Consider the following 20,843-nt stretch of genomic DNA (forward strand, 5'->3'; position numbering starts at 1 on the left):
GGACCATGGTCGGATTTACTCTCTCTTCTGCCCCAATGCCGGGTTCTCCAATGCGCCCCCCTGTATGCAGGCTGCATACAAGTAATCATGGCGACATCGCCAAGATCACTTGTACAAAACAAGCCGCGGCTTCCTCGCTGTACGTTTAGCTCTGCTTGCCCAAAGCGGGGTTAAATGTAGAAAACAACTACCCGCGCCCGGAACTGCATGTCCCTGGCATCGGGAGATAGGAATTCCACACCCCTGCTGCCCCGAGGTCGGGCCTCGGTTGGCCTTGTGGGAAATCTGGCTCTGCCTGGGATGCTCTGGCCAACATTCCACCCAGATCCTGGCAACCAGTGACGTTGCCAGGAGCTAGGCGGGACTCTGGCCAAAGCGTCACAGGTTGCTAAAAGCCGGGCGGGGAGGTGCAGAACCTGCAGGGGGCGTCATCGATCTCGTGTCTCCTCTACCCACCTCTCACTGCTCTGATTGCGTTCACCCCCACGTTCCCCTGCCTCAGGTGGCAAAAAGCCTAGGGACGCCACTTGTTCTCTATATGTATTATTGGGACATCCAAGCTAGTAAACTGCTATTAAATAGGAAATAGATCTAGCCTTATCTTAGCACTAACACATATTTACCTCCATATATAACTGTAGAATAATACATAAATATCAATTTCCTGGATGGATTCTAATATTGCATCTAAAATGCTGCAGACCTTGCCAATCCCCCTGTTTCCAAAGCAAGCGTCATCTTTGTTAAGTTCCTTATCAGCATCCACCCACTGCTGATATCAAATACAATCCTGTGTGTGCCCAGTATGATGCCTGGTACAACCATCAGAATAGTACGGTGAGCTGTCATCGGCAGCTATCCTGAGAGCATGCTCTGCTGCATAGAGCACATCCCGGCATGCTTAGACTTCTGCTAATGTGCTCTTTTACTATCAGAAGAATACACTATGGTACAGTCTGTGGTAAAGGTTTGTTAGGGACAGCAGTGTGCGACTTGTATAACCGACAGAGTTGGCTAATATTTTTGTTGACTTTAGTCAACCTTAAAACTATTGAGTGTAAAAAAAGGTGGAGGGCCTTGCCACATGACTTTAAAGTCTTGTAAATGACTCTCATACAAATACAGGGCTCTTGCTGCTGCATTAGGCAGAGAGAACTCTCTGAGGTATTGCAGACTTAAAGTGACATTAAACCCTCAGATTTTTTAACATAAACCAGTACTGTAATGTGTGCCTTACTGTAATCCATGGTTGTTTCCCTTCTCTTTGCTGCTCTTCCTTTTAAATATGTATCTGTTCTCTTGCTTGGACAGAACTTCCCTTTTCTCACACGGTGTCTGTGTATAGGCTGTAACCTGAGCCAGCACTACAGGAAGAGGCCCTGAGCTGAAAAGGGAAGTTCTCTCCAAGCATGAGAACAGATACATATTTAAAAGGAAGAGCAGCTAAGAGAAGGGAAACTACCATGGATTACAGTAAGGCACACATTACACTATTGTTTTATGTTAAAAAATCTGAGGGTTTAATGTCACTTTAATACCACAGCCTGCATTTTATGAATGGGCCGCAAAATGCAGGCTGTGGTATTCAGTACTAAGGTGTAAACTGAGAGTGGATAGCAATATAGGATACAAGCCGACCTCCTTTGACCCTTGTCCTCAGAAGAGCTGTCTATGGAAAATTCTTCCCTACATCAGACTTAGCATCCAACCAGAACACTTTCCAGGATTAGGTAATCTAGTGTCCCTTACAGGTCACCTCCTCCTCTCCTCTATATAATGATTGCAGTCAATCCTGAATGCTGCAGATAATGGCACAAATTAGCCCCCTGCACATTTCTCCAATGAATAACACACACACTTCTGAGCAACACTGTTGATTGAAGCACTGTGCAGGGGGCACTGGACCATTGGGGATTTGGATTGCTGTGCTCTGTGTTGAGTAGGGTTTCAGATCTCCAGCATGTTGCAGGCATAGACAATTTTAGAGAAGGCATCAGCTTTAACAATATTAACAACACAGCCTCTACTTTTAAAGCAGTCTGTACTGTACTGTAAGTACCCGAATTTGAATAGGCATCGTTTAACCCTCTGTGCAGCAGCACTTACAGGAAGAAGGAGGGGCAGGGTTGAGAGCCAATCAGGTGTGCTGCATGGACATGTGCCAACAAGGGACTTGCGGACAGAAGGGGAGAGAGTAGAGAGAACAAAATGGTGGACTGCTGCTGCTTAGTCACTGTTCATTCTCTGGCTGTGGGCAGGGAGGGGACCTTACTGTATTGCTTAACTGCAGAAGAAAAAAGTCAGGTCACTACCCTGGCTGTACAGTCTAGTAGACTTGTATATATCTCAGGACTCCATGGAAAGAAATACACATGCTTAGTCATATGGCTGCCCCATTTATTGTTTTACAGTTTCTCGATCAGGATGGCAGAGGCCATCCTGATTTTATGCATTGATTTAGTGGATTTACCAGCTATATAGACACTGGTTCACTTTTCTTCATATCAGTTGGGATTCTCTATATTGGATATTTATATATTATTACCATCTGTGAATGTATTTTATTTTTATGTGTTGCTTTTATCATATTTATTTATTTATTTGATCGGCGTAGTGCACTATTAGTGATTAGTGATTATTATTTGAAGGTGTTTTGACACACTAAGCACAGCAGATTTTGGTAGACTTGGTATTATTTTATCCATAGCACGAATCTATATTGTGTTTATTAAATGTTCATTAAGTCTAGAGGGAAATAAAGAGGATGTGCTACTCACCTTAATCCCCACTTTGGCAGGCTCCTGCTCTCTTCTCTTCTCTTTTTCCAGGTGCTCCAAGCTGTGGGGCGTCTCTCTGTGTCGTCATTGTGTACAATGCACAGCTATTAGACCTGCATTGAATGTTGAGGAGGCCGGGGTGTGACTGTGCCAGGAGCGCGTTAGAGACAACTGGTCACAAAGATGGAGACAGTGTGCAGGAGCAATAAGATGGGGGTTGTTCACCTTTGTAGTAAATGTAGTTTGTCATTCATTTACATTGTACAAATGTAGTTTGTCATTGCAGTTACACAGCACATATCAGCAGACATGGACATGTCTATGGCATTTGGCGTATGTTTTTGTATTATGTTTCCATATCTCTCATGGCCAACACGCCTGTCTATGATATTTAGAAACCAACAGTAAAGGGAATTGGAAGTGCCAGAGAGAGGGGTACCTTCCAAGCTCTGGAAATTATGTGCCAGTTCATTTAGATCCCTGCTCTCTGGACAGGAGTTTAAAGTGTGTCTATAGCCCAAACTTGTTTCTTTAGTTTTGCATAGAGCAGGGGAATGTTAAAACCCTAATTTTATTTTTTGCTGTCTATGCCCTGATGGGAAAAATACCCTTCAGTTCCAGACATGTAACAGGAAGTTAGAGGAAATCTCTACAAAGTGAGGGGCATTCCCTTCTTAGACAGTTGTCCCTGAAACAGTCGTCCCAGTTGGAAGATTTTCCCTAACCTGCTAACATTTTGGATTTTTAGTGACAATGGTCACCAGTAGAAACAAGCAAGGGTTTTTCTTCCCAGCAGATCTACAGACAGCAATAAAACATCATAGGGGTTCTAATATTTCCATACTCTATCTAAGGCTGGGAAAAAACAGGTTTTGGCTGCACATACACTTTAATAATATTAAAGTGTATGTATAGTCTAGTAGAGTTGTATACATCTTCTGGCATTATTATTTTATAATAAAGTCCAGGTCCAGAATTTTATAAAGTGAATCTGGGCTTTAAAGAGAACTAGCCATGATTGCTTTAATGCAACAATCCACATTCTGGGGGTTACTCACAAAGCTGCCGAGTGAATAACCCAGCTGAAGTGAAGTGAGCCAAACAACAATCGGCTATTCACTCTGGCTCATTGCGGCTGATTTCAGCCGTACATCGGCTAAAATCAGCTGTACATTGGCTGCCTTCGGCTGCACTTCGGTCACCCGAACATGCACTGCATGTTCAGCTGAGCCGAAGTGCAGAAGGACTTCGACTCAGCCGATCCAACATCTGGATCGGCTGAGCCGAAGCTCCGGCAGCTCTCTCGCTGCCATTTGCCCCTATTCACATAAAGGCCGAATGGCAGTGAGTGAATAGCCGAATGCCACTGAGCGGCATTCAGCTCGGCTATTCTGCTTGGTACCTCCATGGTACCGAGCAGAATAGAAAATCAATGAAAATAGTCGGGAAAAGAAAAGGTTGACATTTTTTTTAAATAAATAGTAAAAAATAGTAAAATTAAAAAATAAAGATTTAAACAAATAATGATAATAAAAAAAACAATTGGGGGGAGCTAGCAGTGACAGCTAGCTCCGCCCAACTTTCCTATTGGCCGACACCCGCTAGAGTCTTTATTAGGTCCCGGCCAATGAATAACAACTGGGCGGAGACGGCCGTGACATCATTCAGGCCATTCGCCCCGATTTGGCTGTCACTTCGGCTCAGTCGAGCCAAAGCATATGCCTTTGGCTTGCCTTAGCCGCTTGGCCGCCTTCGGCTGCTGCACGAGCTATTATGAATAACCCGTACAGCAGCCCTAAAGTTCGACTGAACCGAAGGGCTCCGGCAGCAAAGAGAGCCGAAGGATCTACGGCGGAGACGGCCGTGACATCATTCAGGCCATTCGCCCCGATTTGGCTGTCACTTCGGCTCAGTCGAGCCGAAGCACATGCCTTTGGCTTGCCTTAGCCGCTTGGCCGCCTTCGGCTGCTGCACGAGCTATTATGAATAACCCGTACAGCAGCCCTAAAGTTCGACTGAACCGAAGGGCTCCGGCAGCAAAGAGAGCCGAAGGATCAGCCGAAGCTACGTCTGGATCCTTCAGCTCCTTCGTGAATAACCCCCTTAGTCTTAAACAAGGGATATAACTGGTGGTTGCTTTGTGAGTTTTGTGCATCCATAAACTGTTTGTAAGTGACCTGTTCAAAAGCTTACATCTCCTGACTCATATCATTATGCCTTACGTTAAACATGTTGTTTACAACACACAAAAACATAAGATAAACATCTTTACTTTAAAATATCGCAGATAACTATTTCTGTGTGTTATAAGCTGTGAAAATATTGGATGGAAAACATTAGGGAATGTTATACTCTGATAACAGATGATTTTCAGGATGTTTCTTCTACAATGCACCAGGCCCTACTAATGAGTGATGTGTATTCCTGACTCCACAAAAAGGTCAGTTATTTTTGACTGGACACTCCCTACCACAGCAACATAGCAGAGCTGCTTAATCAAAATCCTGAAATAGCAGCCCCTACCCATCTTTTAGTCTTCTAGTTAGCTGGCTGTAAACTGCTAGAGATCAGACAAGAGGAAAATCTGATCTCAACCTTGGATTCTATTTGTTTCATATTTTCGGGTTGATGATGAAGTTAAGCATTGGAATATTTTTTGGTGGTCTCTTTGGTGCTCTTGGAATTTTAGTCTTTTTGGTAGCATTTGGATCCGACTACTGGCTTCTTGCCAAAGAAGTTGACAAATGCTCAGGAAATCAAGGAGCTGAGGTTAGTGTTACTGTTTTGTAGTCTGTCTTTCCTTTTTCAGAAGTGGATGCTCTGCATATTATGTTCTAGTATGAATGGCAATTGCTTTATATGTTTAATGTTAACATGTTTAATTGTAATTGTACAGTATATGAATATTCAATAAACTAATTATATTTGATCGTGTGTATTTTCTATAGGGTACTGAGCCAGCCCTTTTGCATCATGAGGGTTTCTTTTGGAGATGCTGGTTTGCCATGGATGTAGGACCAGATAACAACAGCATGGCAGCTTTTTGGATCAGTAAGATATCATATATTTTTTTCTAAAAAACTGTGTCTGTGCAAACATATTAAAATGTGTTTTTTATTTTTCTGTATTGTTGTTTTCCTGTATTTATGTTTTTATTTTGAATGCATTTTTGTTTTAATGGTAAGTACATACAGAGCATTTTTTAATTGCCTGCTGGTTAAAGTGATATAAAATAGTTTCCAAAGTGAGTGCAGCTCTCATAATTGAAAACTGAGCTACTTTGTTGCTATCATGGCATATATGTATCCTAAAATGATCAATACATTGTTCACTCTAATTTTTTTAATAAAACCTAAAATGTCTTTCAGTTAAATGTTTTTCAGTTTTGGACAATGCAGGTCCCACCTACCTGTGGCTTGACCCCAAAGGCAAACTTCCTAGAGCTGAAAGCTCATTCATCAATATTTTTTTTAGTTCTATTGACGGTTCTATGGTGCTGCAGGTCTATGTCACTGAATGTCTAGGGCACTCCAGAATAAGATGACCCTAGGTTCAGAGAAAGGGTCGTTTCTTGTGGCAGACTGCATCACGGTTTTGGATTCCTTAGGTACAGTTCCTCCAAAAATGAAGAACTTCTTTAGAGAGTTTTTTTTTAAAGAATATGTGAAAATGGACCCTTGCTTCTGAGCTAGTTGTTTTTCTAGAGAAATCGTTCCGCCTTTACTTTGCCCGTACCAAGAACCATAATGTCAAAAACCCGAAGACTGAGTGTAAAAGGTTACCCTACAGTGCTACTTTCTTGCTTATCTGTTTCTACTCATAGGCACCCCTTCATCTTTGTTTAATAGCACATCTTGTTCGTATCATGTTCAGGCACAGTGGGTTCAAAAAATTGCAGCTTTATATTTAGCATATTGATAGCCATCCACTTTTATGTTCTTTAAGGACAGCAATAAATATGCAAGCTACATATTTTCCCCTCTTTTTTTGAAGCAGCACACTTATAGATATGCAGATATTTAAAAAGTCAGTCTAGATTTAATCTATGACTTGGTGTATTCAGGAACCAATATGGACCTGTGTTTGTCAGTTTTATAAAACTGATCCGTACCTTGTTATGGGAGCAAAAATTGTAATTCAGTATTTTAAATGTGAGCTAATGCAGTGTTTCATGATATTCCATGTAAATATCCTACTACGTTATGGTGCCTCTATATATTTTTTTCTATTTAATATCATCTTAGGAGAGGCTGGAAAGGAAGCTTTATAAATGGAAAGTTCAGGGAGTGGACAAAATAACTGAAATACCACATGGAAAAGTAGTTCAATTCTAATAGCTAAAAACTCAGATAAAATAAACACATTATTTCCCATACGATCTGTAAATCTGTTTAACCTGCCTTGCAGGCACTCTTGTCAGACTTCACTGTATCTCCATGGATAGTATACTGCAGTTAAGCAACATGTGAAAGGACTCACACCAGCTTGTGACTTGACAATAATGTTTCAGAGGCACACTAATAAAGGACACTTCTCTGCTCTCCCCTTCTGTAAGTATGTGCCTTCTTAAGGTGTCTTCATACAGTGCCTTGTGAAATTTTTCACCCCTCCACCCCCTTGGTGTTTTTTCTGTTTTGTTTAATTAAAACCTGAAATCAAAATTGATATTTTGGGGGTTTGCACCATGTGATATGTGATGTACACAACATGCCTACCAGTTTGTCGGTGCAAAATAGTTTTCACCCCCCTTTCCCCCAAAGTCAATACTTTGTAAAGCCACCATTTGCCGTAATTAGAGCTGGAAGTCTCTTGTGGTATGTGTCTATTAGCTTAGCACATCTAGCCACTTGACTTTTTGTCCATTCTTCTAGGCAAAACTACTCCAGCTTCATCAGGTTACATGGGTTCTGTTGGTGTACAGCAATCTTCAAGTCATATCACCGATTCTCAATTGTATTGAGGTCTGGGTTTTGACTAGGTAATTCCAAGACATTTATATGTTTTCCATTAAACCACCCCAGTGGTTTAATGGAAACCACTGGGTTTCCAGTAAACTACCCCGAGCGGCGTGCACGGCTCTATCGGACCGTTCCCAGAAAGGACAGGTGCTGCGTGTGATTGTATGCAGCACCTGTCCTTCCCAGGAATGGCCCGATATGGCCGTGCATGGCACACGGATTTGTATGGGCCAACACTTAGCTGTGTGAATGAGGCCTTAGGGGTATCATCGCAAAAGGGGTGAATACTTATGCACAATCAGGATTTTTGTTTTTTTGTCTTAATTACTGTTTGTATCACAATAAAAAGGATTTTGCAACGACAAAGTGGTGGGTAAGTTGTGCACATCACATGGTAAAAATGCCCAAAACATCCATTTTGATTCCAAGGTTTTAATGCAATAACACAGGAAAAAGATGGGTGAATACTTTCACAAGGCCCTTTGGGGGTCACTTTGTGGATCTGGAAGGATTGTGGACAGGTGAGAATATGGCTTTGGGGTGGTATCTGCTGGATTTCAGCTTTAAGATTAGATTAGAAGTAATAATTTGTATCACAGGCAATGTAGCAAATGTAAAAGCTTAAAGCTAAATTTGGGGGGGAAAATGATTTTTGCACATTTGCTATGTACCAGTAATAGTTTCATCCAGTCCCAGCAGTACAGAATGCAGTACAGTGAGCGCTGAATTTCCAGTGCTGAGACAGTCCCAACTATTATACAGTGCATACAGTGAAGGCTATGTGGGTCACTCGCACCCAACCTCCCCTCCCCCAGCCATAAAAACATCTTATATTCTTTTCAAAGGATACAAAGATTTCTTTAATTGGAGGTAGACATTGTGACGTTTACCCACCCCTCCCCTACCCTTGTCCATTCACAGAATTTGTTGTATCATGTGAAACAAATACAGGTTTTTTTAGGAATGGAGGAGGTGGAATGTGAGCAACCCACATACCCTTCATTGTATGAGACCTGAGGCTGTGGGGTTGATTTACTAACCTTTTAAACACACCACGAACGTGTATACACCTCTGTAGTGTGTTCCCTCCCAGCATGATCTATGGGAGGAATCGAAACACCTTTGTAGTGTGTACACACCCAGCAGGTGTGTTGTGCAAAGCCCTGCAATGAATTGCAGGGTAATGTGGTGTAAATTAGCTCTATGTTATGTTGCTTGCGTTGATGAATGCAGGAATGTAAATGCATGAGCTAACCATTTTTGTCTAAACTGTGAAGCAGCATTATATATGCATCATGTGCATGATTTTTCCATATATGGCATTAGTGGAAATATGCTTTTAGAGACTTTTTGGTTGATAAATACGTTTTGCTGTGTGAAAATCACACACACCTGGTGTGTGTGTGTGTTTAGGTTAGTAAATCACCCCCTGTAAGTCGCATCACACTGTGGGCTCTAAGTCTTGGCGATTACTATACTGGGGGGGGTTGAATTAATTAACAGTTTTAACTGTTGCAGCACATCACAGCACATGGGGCACACATCATTTAGGGCGATACACTGGTACATAGCAAATGTGCAAAAATTATTGTTTTCCCAGAGTTTAGCTTTAAAGGGAATCTGTCACTAGCTACGGATTTCATTCACATAAAACAGTTTAGTAATTATTTCTGTTAAAGTACAGAATAAGCATTTAATACAAAGTTCTCTCTGGGTCAGGCCTTCTTGAATATTTGTATGCAATGTCCAAGGACAGAGCAGAGTTGAGTTCTCCCACTCAAAGCAGCGTCTGTTCAGATTTCCACAAACCAGTACTTTAATTAAAGTGCACCAACACCAATGCTTTTTCAGTGCTGATTATTCAGCAAATACAGTATAAATGTCAACAGTGAAAGCGATTTCTACAGTGTCTTACTCTACAACACAGACAGATTAGTCCAAGGCAAAGATTTGACAACATCTCCATATGAATTGTCCCAGCAAAAATGAAAAAAAAAAAATGAACAGTGTACATACCCCTCCATATCCATTAAGCTGATTTAAATTCAGCTTGTCATTTGAAATATCAATTGAAATATCAGTGTTATAGTGGATGTCTACTCAAAAAAAATGACTTAGCATCGTTCTACTTCTTCCCACCCTAACACATTTGGAGACATTTTTTGGGGGGGATGCGGGGAGCCACTTCCTCATTTCCTGACCCTTCTGCTACCTGCCCTCCACTTGTTTTATAAAAAAACCCTATGCATACCTTCTTCCTGTTGTTTTCTAGCTGGGCCGATGACATCACCAGTAGTTGCTATTCTTTCTTGGTGGAGGCAGGGGCCGAGCATTCTTCCTGGACTGAGAGGTGCTCACGTAATTATGCGTGAGCGTCTCTGAATTCTGGAGTACTGTAAGCCCAGCCTGCGCGATGGCACACACCCCAGAGGGGTATGTCAATGACAGGCTAGACTCGAAAGAGATGGACAGAATGACTCGAGTATCTTTCTGTCCAAAGAGGACTGGTGGAGCTGGGTGGAGGAGGAAGCTGGGGGCAGCACTGCAGCATGGAGAGGAAAATCACATTTTTTTAATTTTTCTTTATTTAATACTAGGTGGGATTAAAAAAACTAAAAATATAATTAGAAGTTGGAGTTCTACTTTAATTGCTAAAATATATTATTTCTTTATTTTTTGTATAGCCAATCAAGCCCCAACAAAGAACTGCACGCACGCCTACCTGTCTCCATTTCCAAGGAGTAGGGATAACAGTAATTCCACGGTGTACCACTCAGCAGTAGGTATGTATTGCTTTAGTGTATCCTTTGTCTGTGCCTACCTGTACTAAGAATAATTTATTACTTTTTTTTATAATAATATAATTGTAACAGAAGCACACTAGCTTTCCTCATGTTATCTGGTCTTGCCATTTAGATATAGGTGATTCATTTCCCTTCAGCATTTTGAAAGTAACCCTACAGGCTTTTAGCAGGTGCACTAAGGTACTTGCTCAGTACTACAGCCTGACCCAACCTCTTTAGGCCCCACAATGCAGTTTTTGGTGCTTGACTGAAATCAGTTGGCTCGAGCATGATTTGTAGGGGGCTGAATATGTGGATTGGGGCAGTGGGCAGTAATGTGCTGGTAGGATGAGACATCTTAGAATGCTTGCTGCAGAGCTTCCTAATAAATTAGATAATATTATTACAGGGTTGCTTTCAATAGATCCTAGTGTCCTGTTTCACATAGGTATAGAGGTATGATATAAGACACAAATTACACATTATGGTAGCACCTACCCCTCACCCCCACCCAGACCTTGACAAAGAGACCTTGACAAAGTTAGCCCCAAATAATTATGCCCTTTCCCAGCATACACTTGGCAATTGGCAATACACCTCCAAATGGTTACCCAAGGTGACTATTTATGTTAAAATTCACAAAAAATTAAGTATAAAGACATACAGGTGAAACTCGAATAATTAGAATATCGTGCAAAGTTCATTTATTTCACTAATGCAACTTAAAAGGTGAAACTAATATATGAGATAGACTCATTACATGCAAAGTAAGATAATTCAAGCCGTGATTTGTCATAATTGTGATGATTATGGCTTACAGCTCATGAAAACCCCAAGAACCCCAAATCCACAACCTCAAAAAAGTAGATTATTACATGCAATCAATAAAACAAGGATTGTACATAGAACAATATCGGACCTCAGAAAAGTACAAGCATGCATATGTACTCAGTACTTGGTTTGGGCCCCTTTTGCAGCACTTACTGCAATTACTTTTGCACGATATTCTAACTATTCGAGTTTCACCTGTAGATACCAGTTTTATTAATACCCGCACTGTCTATTACATTGTAACAGAAAAACTCAATATTTAACCTGTAGGAATATCAGAAGAAGGCATGAAATAAAACTAGTCTTAAAAGCGTCATATGCTCTAGATTGCTCCGGATGAATTAAATATTTGTTTGGCGACATATAAAAGGATTTTTGAGATTTTGCTTAGCGATATATATATAAAGGATTGTTGAAAAAAGAACATTTTTAAGCATGCTGGTTATGGTTTTGTGTATGGAATACTAATGATTGTGATATTATATGGATACAGATATTTTGCTGTATTTATAAATACAACTCAAACCTTCTGTTTCTGTTTTGTATTTTAGTATATCGTGGATTTTGGAACATATTTATGCTTCTTGGCATAGTGACTGTTGTTGCAGGAGGTTTCTTCATCATATGTGCTGCGCCTTTCACAAACCACAGGCTGTATAAAGCTGGAGGGGGTCTCTTTATCACTTCTGGTAAGAAGAGGGGGGTGGTTTTGTGTTTGCATATGAGGCTTTAAGGATACTTTTTAAACAAAATCCAAATACTCTGGTATTCATTGTTATATTATACACTTTACTCCCCATGTATATACGAGACATATTTTGCAGCTAAAGCTTCTAGTACTCTGACATATAGAGGGCATGTCTGGCATGTTAAATATTCATGTCAGGGGCACTGACTTCTTCCCTGCGGGAATGCATGATTGTTGTGCTGGAATGTTTCCTAAAGCAGGTGACCTATAGGCATTTGATAGGCAAACTGAAGCACCACCCAATTTACGCTTAGCCCCTCTCACTTGTTTCATACTATTGCTTTTTACAGCTGAAGTATACCCCAGAGCTTTGTGGGACACAAGTATTATCACTGTGCAATTGTGCTTGGCATACCCTATGTGGAAAAAATCTTGTTTAACTTTGTTGTTTTGACTTTTCTGGTAAAACACAATGAAACTTATGCCTAGTGATAGGTGAGCATTGACGCTGAAACTCCAAAATGCCTATAGGTATAAGAGAAAATGTACCTGATCCAGTTGGTTACATTTAGAGGACAAAGCTCTTGCCCATCTATCAGTCCTCCCTAACCCTGGTACACCTTACCTGGCTAAATCTTTTTGAGGGAGAGATGATCAATTGGGTTTGATTTTCATAGGTATCCACTAGGGATGCACTGAAATTTTGGCCAAAAATGCCACTTTTGGCCAAATGCCAAAAGTGCCATGACGGCCGACAATGCGGCCAAAAATTCAGTGCATCCCAGCTTCTCTCCTCCCCGCTTGGTGCCGGTCTGTGTGCCTTCTGATGTAGCGGCCGGCACCCAGCGGGGAGAAGAGAAGGTTTCAGGATGCAGAGCAGTGGGGGAGGAGATCGCTCCTACCGGCTCGGCCTCCTGTGTCAGAATGGTGAGCAGGGATTGGAGGAGATCTGTTTGATGTCACAGGAGGCAGAGCTCTCCTCCTGCACAGCCCTGCTCTGCCTCCGGTGACAGCCGATTCCGGATGGAGAGCGGAGTACAAACATTTAGTGATCAGCTGAGCTGAATGCTTGTAAATAACTGGATATAGTGTTAGTTACTATGTACCAGTTATGAATGAATAGGAAGTGCTCCACATCACTTCCTGTTCATTCATGATTGTGGATATAATTACTCATACTTTAGCCACAATTTATGAATGAACGGAAACACTCAGTATGAGGCTTTTTAGACCCCTAATATTTCCCCAGAGCCCCCAGCAGTAAAGTAAAAAAAATTAAAATAAAATAATTCAAAAATAATTTGTAAATTTGTAAAAAGGTTGGAAAAAAACGTAATTTTCCGTTTCTGCCTGACAAATTTTTAATTTTCGGTATCCGATGGTAATGGTAGATGGTAGAATTCCATTTTGGTGCATCCCTAGTATCCACTGTTTCCCTCGTCTAAGGAAAGGGATATCTGCAGAGATTTTCTTCACTATAGGCACAAAACTGCATGTTTATGTGTTTGTTTTGTATGGAAGATTGTTCAGGAGATTGTTCGGACAGCCAAGTCATGCTTGTCAAGTTGTAGACAGACCTCATGTCCTGCATCTTGAAGACAGGAGCTTTTTGATTATTGCATGTGAATTCCTTCCAGTGATCTTATTGAAGGACAGTGCAGACAGCCTCTCCTCGTTGTGTCCTGAATGCCATAATGCTTGAGATTCTATGTTCTTCTACACATAATATTTTACTATAGCATGAACTCAAGTTTGGTTAAGCCATGGGAACTACTACTTACATAACAATGAATGTTTTTGTGCAAGGGAGCTTACGTGTTAGATTTTATTGGCTCTTCATTTGATTGGGAAGAGGTCTGTTTGTTTTGGTTTGCCCTTGACACTACACAGTTCTGTACACAACTAAACACAAGTGAGAGCAGCAGAGAGTTGTATACATCTTTGGGAAAAAAAATGAAATGTTGCCAAAATGTTCTTTACTTTGCATTTCCCCTTCCCCGTAGCTGCTTTAATTACTTACTGAAGTGAAATGTTAACATGTGTAAAGCACTCAGCCAACAACCTTGTACACATTACTTCAACTCAGCTTTATAAACATAAACCAGAGCATATTGAGTGGCAGCTGTATAACTTCAATTGGCAGAGAATTAAGTTTTCTGTTGTGCCTAGCCCACTCTTCTGCAGGAAGCAGGGCGTAAGTGATCTATTTTCTGGCTAAAAATTGAAATAGCAAATAAATGAGGTATACTGAATTCGAGAGAAGTAACAAAAGGGGAAAATGGACAAAAATGGGAGAAGCTGAAAAGGATTTTTTCCCTTTAACTTTTCTAACATAAAACATATTTCAGTTTAGGTGAGAGGTTTAAGAATCTGGCATCACCCCTGTGGTATACTTTTGTGACACAACCTTCTCAACAGAGCCCCAGAAAGCAGCATGTGAGAGGCTTCAGAGTAACGGAAAAAAAACACACAAGTTATACAAATTCATGTCCATTCCTGGTACTCTTTAGAAATGGTGTGTGTAACCAGTGTGCATAGTTTGTAGCCAGGTTGATGATTGTAGTAGTAGTGGGCATCCTGTCAGAATGCTAGTTGCGGGCTGTCCTAGAATTTATTAAAGGTTAGTGAAAACAAAGTGTTGCAAGACCATCATTGGAGGAATTAGTGATTTACCTTAATAACTTAGGAGTTGATTTACTAACAGCAAATAGGCTGTTCAGTACCGTATGTTGCAGTTTGCAGGGAACTTTCCACTTATCGTAGTGAATGAGATGAAGCTCTGTTGACATCCATCATTCAATCCTGTGGAAGGTAAATTAAAGAAAAATTTATTTTCTTGCACATAATTGAATGATGGATGTCAACAGAGCTTCATCTCATTCACTACGATTAAGGGAAAGTTCCTGTGTAAAATGCAAATTCCTTTGCAAAGTGGACAACCTATTTGCTTTGGTAAATCAACCCCTTACAGTATTCTATGGCGGCATGGAAATGCTTTAGAGTCCGAGGAGATGCTGAATAGAAGTAGAACTGGGAAAGCAGTGATGATATTTGTAAGACTGAAGTCTGGTTTGGCAATTTTGTTCCTCATATGTTGCTGGTCAGTGTATACGTAATCTGGCAATCTGACAGACATTTTAGACTAGTATGTTTACAATATGATGCACCCAAGCATACCAGAAGCTTTAATTTCCCATCTGCAACTTGAGAAAGAAATGACTGCACACATTAATTAATTCCATGTTGAAGAAGTTTTTTGGGTGCTACCCGCTGAACACTTTTAAAGGAAACCTCTACTGAGAGAAATTGGTGTTGATCTTTTAGCATCAATACCTTCTGAGCCACTGAAACAGAACTAGTTAGCAGATTAGGAGAGCTTCACACTTTACTTGTTACATACAGTACCTGCTCCAGTTAGGTGATTCACAGAGTGTGGAAGCCAGAGACAGCCATGCAGTGCAGCAAACACATTTCAAGAAATTTCTTGTAATAATCAAAACAAGTCCTTGAATTTGTAGATACATTAGTATCCATTTTCAAACCATCCAAGGACTTAAAGACAACTATAATTTTATATAACTAACCGTGTTTGGTAAACAGTCCTATCTCCTGGACCTCTTGCTACAAAGCCATGCAATGTGCTGTTTAGGGGACTAGACTATTTGGATAGACCTAATACAGGTAAAGTAAAGTGATTTTATTTGACTGGAGTGCCCTGTCCTCTTCAGTTATATCACCTTCCATTTACCTTTTCCAATATAATTTAAAAGTACTGGGAACTAATCTAGGCCCTGGTCCTAATTTGCTGGCCATATAATCTGCATTTATGTTCTGCTTGCCTTATATAATTTCTGACACTGCAGTATGTCGTTGCAGCTTCAAACAATCCTGCCCTTGAATAATACTGTAGTAGGGCTGCAACAACTAATCGACATAATCGATTATAATCGATTATTGAAAAAGTTGTCAACTTTTTCAATAATCGATTAATCGGCTTCTGATCAGTTGGCCCTGTTCACAGCTCCACACACGCTGCACGCCGCACCTCCTCCCCATCTCACGCTCACCGCCGCCCGCCAGCATCCACGCTCTTCACGCCGCACCTCCTCCCCACCTCACACTCACCGCCCGCCCACATCCACAATCGGCACAGGGACGCGGGGAGATGTAGTAAGGAGGAGCAGGTGTGGGCGGATGACAGCCGCCGATAGGTCCCATCTCAGAAACAAGTTGCTGGAAGACTGCTCAGTTAATCCTGCACTTTCCCACACATGGTGCTCTATAATGTATTGCTGGGATTTGTATTCCTCTATAGCTGATGGTACATTGTGCTGTATATTATACAGAGCAATGTACCATCAGCTATAGAGGAATACATTAGACACTACTGGGATCTCCTATATAGCTGGTGATATTTTGCATTGAGCTGTATAGAGGACTACAAATCCCAGCAATAATACATTATACAGCGCAATGCAGAATACCACCAGCTATAGAGGACTACAAATCCCAGCAATATTTCATTATACAGCGCAATGCAGAATACCACCAGCTATAGAGGACTACAAAACCCAGCAATAGTACATTATACAGCGCAATGCAGAATACCGCCAGCTATAATGTACTATTGCTGGGATTTGTAGTCCTCTATAGTCGGTGCCATTCTGCATTCATTGCTGTATAATTTTACACTTTCCTTTTCACTATATTGCACACCACTATTTTTTTTCTTTTCTTTTTTACTTCTACCGCTCCAAGCTCGCTCCTGTGATGGAGTGCAATCTCAATACAAACTAGTAGTCCATCACTGGAGCCATTTTTAAAAATGTATTTTATTGTTTATCCGATTAACCGATTAATCGAACTTAATAATCGGCTAACTAATCGATTTTGAAAATAATCGTTAGCTGCAGCTCTATACTGTAGCAATTGATTTTTTAGTTTTTCATTTGTCGGTGGAAAGTGAACATTATTGAATTAGTTGACTATAAGTTAGCAATACCACTATGCATATTAGCTGCTCATAAAATATAAATGCTTTAAAATAAACAGAGCAGAAAGTGACACGTTGATTTTAAAACTGAAGACTTAAAGTTCACACTCATTACTTTATTAAAGTCTTTAACATTTCATGAAAGATCATTAATGAATTATCTGTTTACATCTTAGGTCTTTTTAATCAAATGTCAACATCATTTTGGGGTCTTGGCTCATTAGACATGTTTTCACCAGCTCTGGCATGACAGGAAGAAAACCTTTTGCAGTTCACTATGTTAAAAAAAGAAAAAGAAAACCACTAATTCATATGAAAAGAAATTTGCTTAAAAGCCATTCTAATTAAAGATTTCATCCCATCCTAAATCGTGCACTTCCTCTTTAATGCATGTTCAAAAACAACAGTTGATTGCTTTCTTCTAAATATCAGTTTTAATTAATAGTGATGGTATTACACTTCAAAATATTGTATCAAAGAGTTGTTGAATGACATATCCATAATAGTGTAATTCATACAAAACATATTTGATTAAACACACATTTTGTCAGCTGGAAAAAAATGAGAAACCATGTATTCTTTTTTGCATTGGCAGACTTTTACTACAATTTAATGCGCCCCTTATTAGTATACATTATCTAGAAGTTTAAAAAAGCCATTGTAGATCTTAAAATGTAAAAAGGTTGTTTGGAACAAAAGAGAAATTGATATCAGTCAAATTTACACTTTAGTATGGTAAACTTACAGGAAGTCAGCTTCACTTGTTGGTAGGCAGCCTGGCTTCCTAACCAATCAGGAAGCTGGGTGGCACGAAATGACCCGCCACCTGGCTTCCTGATTGGTCAGGAAGCCGGGCTGCCTATGAACAAGTGAAGCCAGCTTCCTAGCCAATCAGGAATCCAGGAGGCGGATCATGACGTGCCGCCCGGCTTCCTGATTGGTTAGGAAGCCAGGCTGCCTACCAACAAGTGAAGCTGACTTCCTAGCCAATCAGGAAGCTGGAAGGCGGGCCATGACGTGCAACTTGGCTTCTTTATTGGCTAGGAAGCCAGCCTCACTTGTTGCCAATCAGGAAGCAGGATGGTACCTCATGACCCTCAACCCGGCAGCCAGGCAGCCTCGGCAAGTGAAGCCGGTGTTCTTTCCCTAGAACACTTTCTTCACAGGCAATCAAGAAGCCGGGCGACAGGTCATGATCCACCACCCGACTTCCTGATAATCGGGGCACACGGCACCGATATTGGTACTCGATATCGGCGAGTACCGGAAAAAAAATATCTGTACTCGTACTCGATACCGGAAAAACAGTATCAGTGCATCCCTACTTTTAATCTTCCCAACTTCTCTATCACCTTCTACAAAGTCAATATAGTAAGGTCAACTAAATATTGCAAGCTAAATTCTTTTCAGTTCCTCACTAAACAGACACATGCAAAGGAAAACTTTGACTCTAGCTCTTTAGGTGCCTGAGACAGTTGGATGGGAAAATGACACTTGGATGAGTTATCACTGACTAATTGTTGGCTAAAATATTTCAGTTTTTATAGCCTTTTAGTTTCAGACTTAATGAAATACTGGGTGCTTTGTCAATATAATAATGTTTAAAGAATTTTCTAACTATAATAATACTGTATTCACTTCATATTTTGGTAGGCAACTCCCTATCCTTAATATCTGCAGTATTAAAATTGATGGTCTAAAAAACCGGCAAGTTAGTTACCATGTTTAAATTCCAATTGCAGCTACCACATATTTTTTTCTTTTAACAAATTAGTTTTTTTTATTGCTCTGTGCCCACTGGGTTGTCTTCCCTCATTTTCTGTACCAAAGATAGAGCAGTAAGAGAGATGTTATCTTCATAAAGTTAGGTTAAATAAAACCACAGTCACATTTGTCACTCGCACAGATGTCCCAAAGAGTGATTTTACCTCTCTTCTTTTCTAGTGTCAGCTTCCAATGATGACACATCTCTTTCTGTTAGTGAGCATATGTTTCCCAGGGACACAGAGAGCAATAAAAAGTTGGCAAACATTTTACATTTTTTTCCCACTCTTTCAAACGCTGTATAACACAACAGCAACAAACATTTTTGGTTGGAGTTCCAGGATGCACATCAAGTCAAACTGCTAGTTGTAATGCTTTTGAATAAATGATGACATGCCCTGCTGTCAAACCATCCTGATATTCCCAAATTTAGTCATATAACTTCACTGAGCAATTCCCCTCTCCTGCTGGATACCAAGATTTTCCTACAAAGGATATTTACTGTTCAGAAGTACTTTCATAATAACAACAGATACCTATTCCATCATGAATGTGACATTGATGCAATAAAAGCATATGGCTCATTTAATAATGTTGACAGTTGTTTACACACTCTGCTTTTGTAAACATAAAACAAGGGCAGACCTGAATGCTGTATAAAATAGATATTGTTTCTATATAAATACTTAAGATATATTTATTATTGGTGGGGTTGTGATGTATATATTGATATTTATACTAACTTAGAATGTATCATTTTTTTTCAGGTATATTTTTCACCTTTGTTGTTATCATGCATGTCATCTGGGTACAGAGTGTATCAGATGTGAAGGGTTACCAGGATACGAGACAAGAGGATTGCCCAGGCTACACAGTGGACATTCGCTACGGGTGGTCCTTTATGCTAGCTCCATTCGGAATCTTTTTCTCTCTTTTGGCAGGAATGCTCTTTCTCTTAGTAGGACATACCATTTTCTTGCACATAAAATAACGTTAAGTAAAGCAGCTTTGAGGCTTCACCCTGAAAACTTTTCATAATATCTTGAATGATAATGGACACAGCAGTTAGTGTGTAACTACTTTTCTTCCTAATACTTTTTTTTTGAGGATTGACAATGTTTTATTTCTGTATCTGAGCTGCAGCATGTCATATAAATAACTTTGTTTATTATGTTACTGTAAGACCAAATGGTAGAGAAGTTAGCAATCAGAAGCTGTATTATATCTGTTATATTTTCTGTAATTTCTGAAATGTGTTTAATAGATTATTGAGTGAAGACTGAGGGTGTAATTTCATCTGCTCATATGCTGCTTGTTCTCATCCTAAGGATCACATAAACATACTTCTTGGTGCTTAAAATAGAGTACAGTTGTTCATTTGGTTTCAGTGCCAGCAAGCGTGATTCACATGTATAGAGTTTCTCTGCCAGAAAGTTTGAAGCACTTTCTTTTTCGTGCACGCTAAGTGATATTCATCAGAAACATTAGGCAAAAAGCAGTATTTATTCGTCATATATGTTTAAGTGCTATTATTTAATTAGGATTATATTTTCTTTTACTTACAAAGTTGTTTTTTAGAGTTAGAGGGCCTTTTGCAGTTTAAGTAAGACCTTTCATAAACAGTATATATGTATATATATATACAGTGTAGAAAATAATTATTTGATCCCCTGCAGATTGTATAGGTTTGCCCACTAACAAAGAAATGAAAGGTCTATGATTTCTATCATAGGTGTATTTTAAATGATAGAGACAGAATATAAACCAAAAATCCAGACAAAACACATGATACAAATGTTATACATTAAATTGCAGTTCAGCGAGTAAAATAAATATTTGATCCCCAAGCAAAACATGCCATAGTACATGGTGGAGAAACCCTTGTTGGCAAGCACAGAGGTAATTTTAGTCCATTCTTCTTTACAGATCTTCTCTAAATCCTTAAGGCTTCTTGGCTGTCGCTTGGCAACTCGAAGTTTCAGCTTCCTCCGTAAATTTTCTATAGGATTAAGGTCTGGAGACTGGCTAGGCCACTCCATGACAATAATG

General features: G+C 40.0%; 1 protein-coding gene across 3 annotated transcripts; it reads left to right on the plus strand.

Annotated features, from left to right (window-relative positions):
* Positions 1-5,201: 5,201 nt before the first annotated feature.
* Positions 5,202-20,185, plus strand: TMEM182 (transmembrane protein 182). 3 transcript variants are annotated; one of them, XM_018554133.1, is made up of 5 exons: positions 5,202-5,552; positions 5,726-5,828; positions 10,420-10,518; positions 11,901-12,038; positions 19,562-20,185. In XM_018554133.1, exons 1-5 carry the CDS (start codon positions 5,406-5,408, stop codon positions 19,783-19,785), a joined length of 711 nt encoding a protein of 236 aa, XP_018409635.1. In that variant the 5' UTR covers positions 5,202-5,405; the 3' UTR covers positions 19,786-20,185. The 3 variants fall into 3 exon arrangements, with proteins under 3 accessions (XP_018409635.1, XP_018409634.1, XP_018409636.1); XM_018554132.1 differs by having other exon boundaries at positions 5,202-5,546; XM_018554134.1 differs by having other exon boundaries at positions 5,202-5,546; positions 5,735-5,828.
* The last annotated feature ends 658 nt before the right edge of the window (positions 20,186-20,843 follow it).

Source organism: Nanorana parkeri, unplaced genomic scaffold (genome assembly GCF_000935625.1).
Source record: "Nanorana parkeri isolate BGI_ZX_2015 unplaced genomic scaffold, ASM93562v1 scaffold143, whole genome shotgun sequence".
Taxonomy (NCBI): domain Eukaryota; kingdom Metazoa; phylum Chordata; class Amphibia; order Anura; family Dicroglossidae; genus Nanorana; species Nanorana parkeri.

What these genes read in the sequence shown, in the direction of transcription:
- TMEM182 (XM_018554133.1), top strand. Translation starts at nt 5,406, where the DNA reads ATGATGAAGTTAAGCATTGGAATATTTTTTGGTGGTCTCTTTGGTGCT. An exon ending in CATGGCAGCTTTTTGGATCA is followed by an intron (nt 5,829 to 10,419) that starts GTAAGATATCAT and finishes TTTTTTGTATAG; the next exon opens with CCAATCAAGCCCCAACAAAG. An exon ending in GGGTCTCTTTATCACTTCTG is followed by an intron (nt 12,039 to 19,561) that starts GTAAGAAGAGGG and finishes ATTTTTTTTCAG; the next exon opens with GTATATTTTTCACCTTTGTT.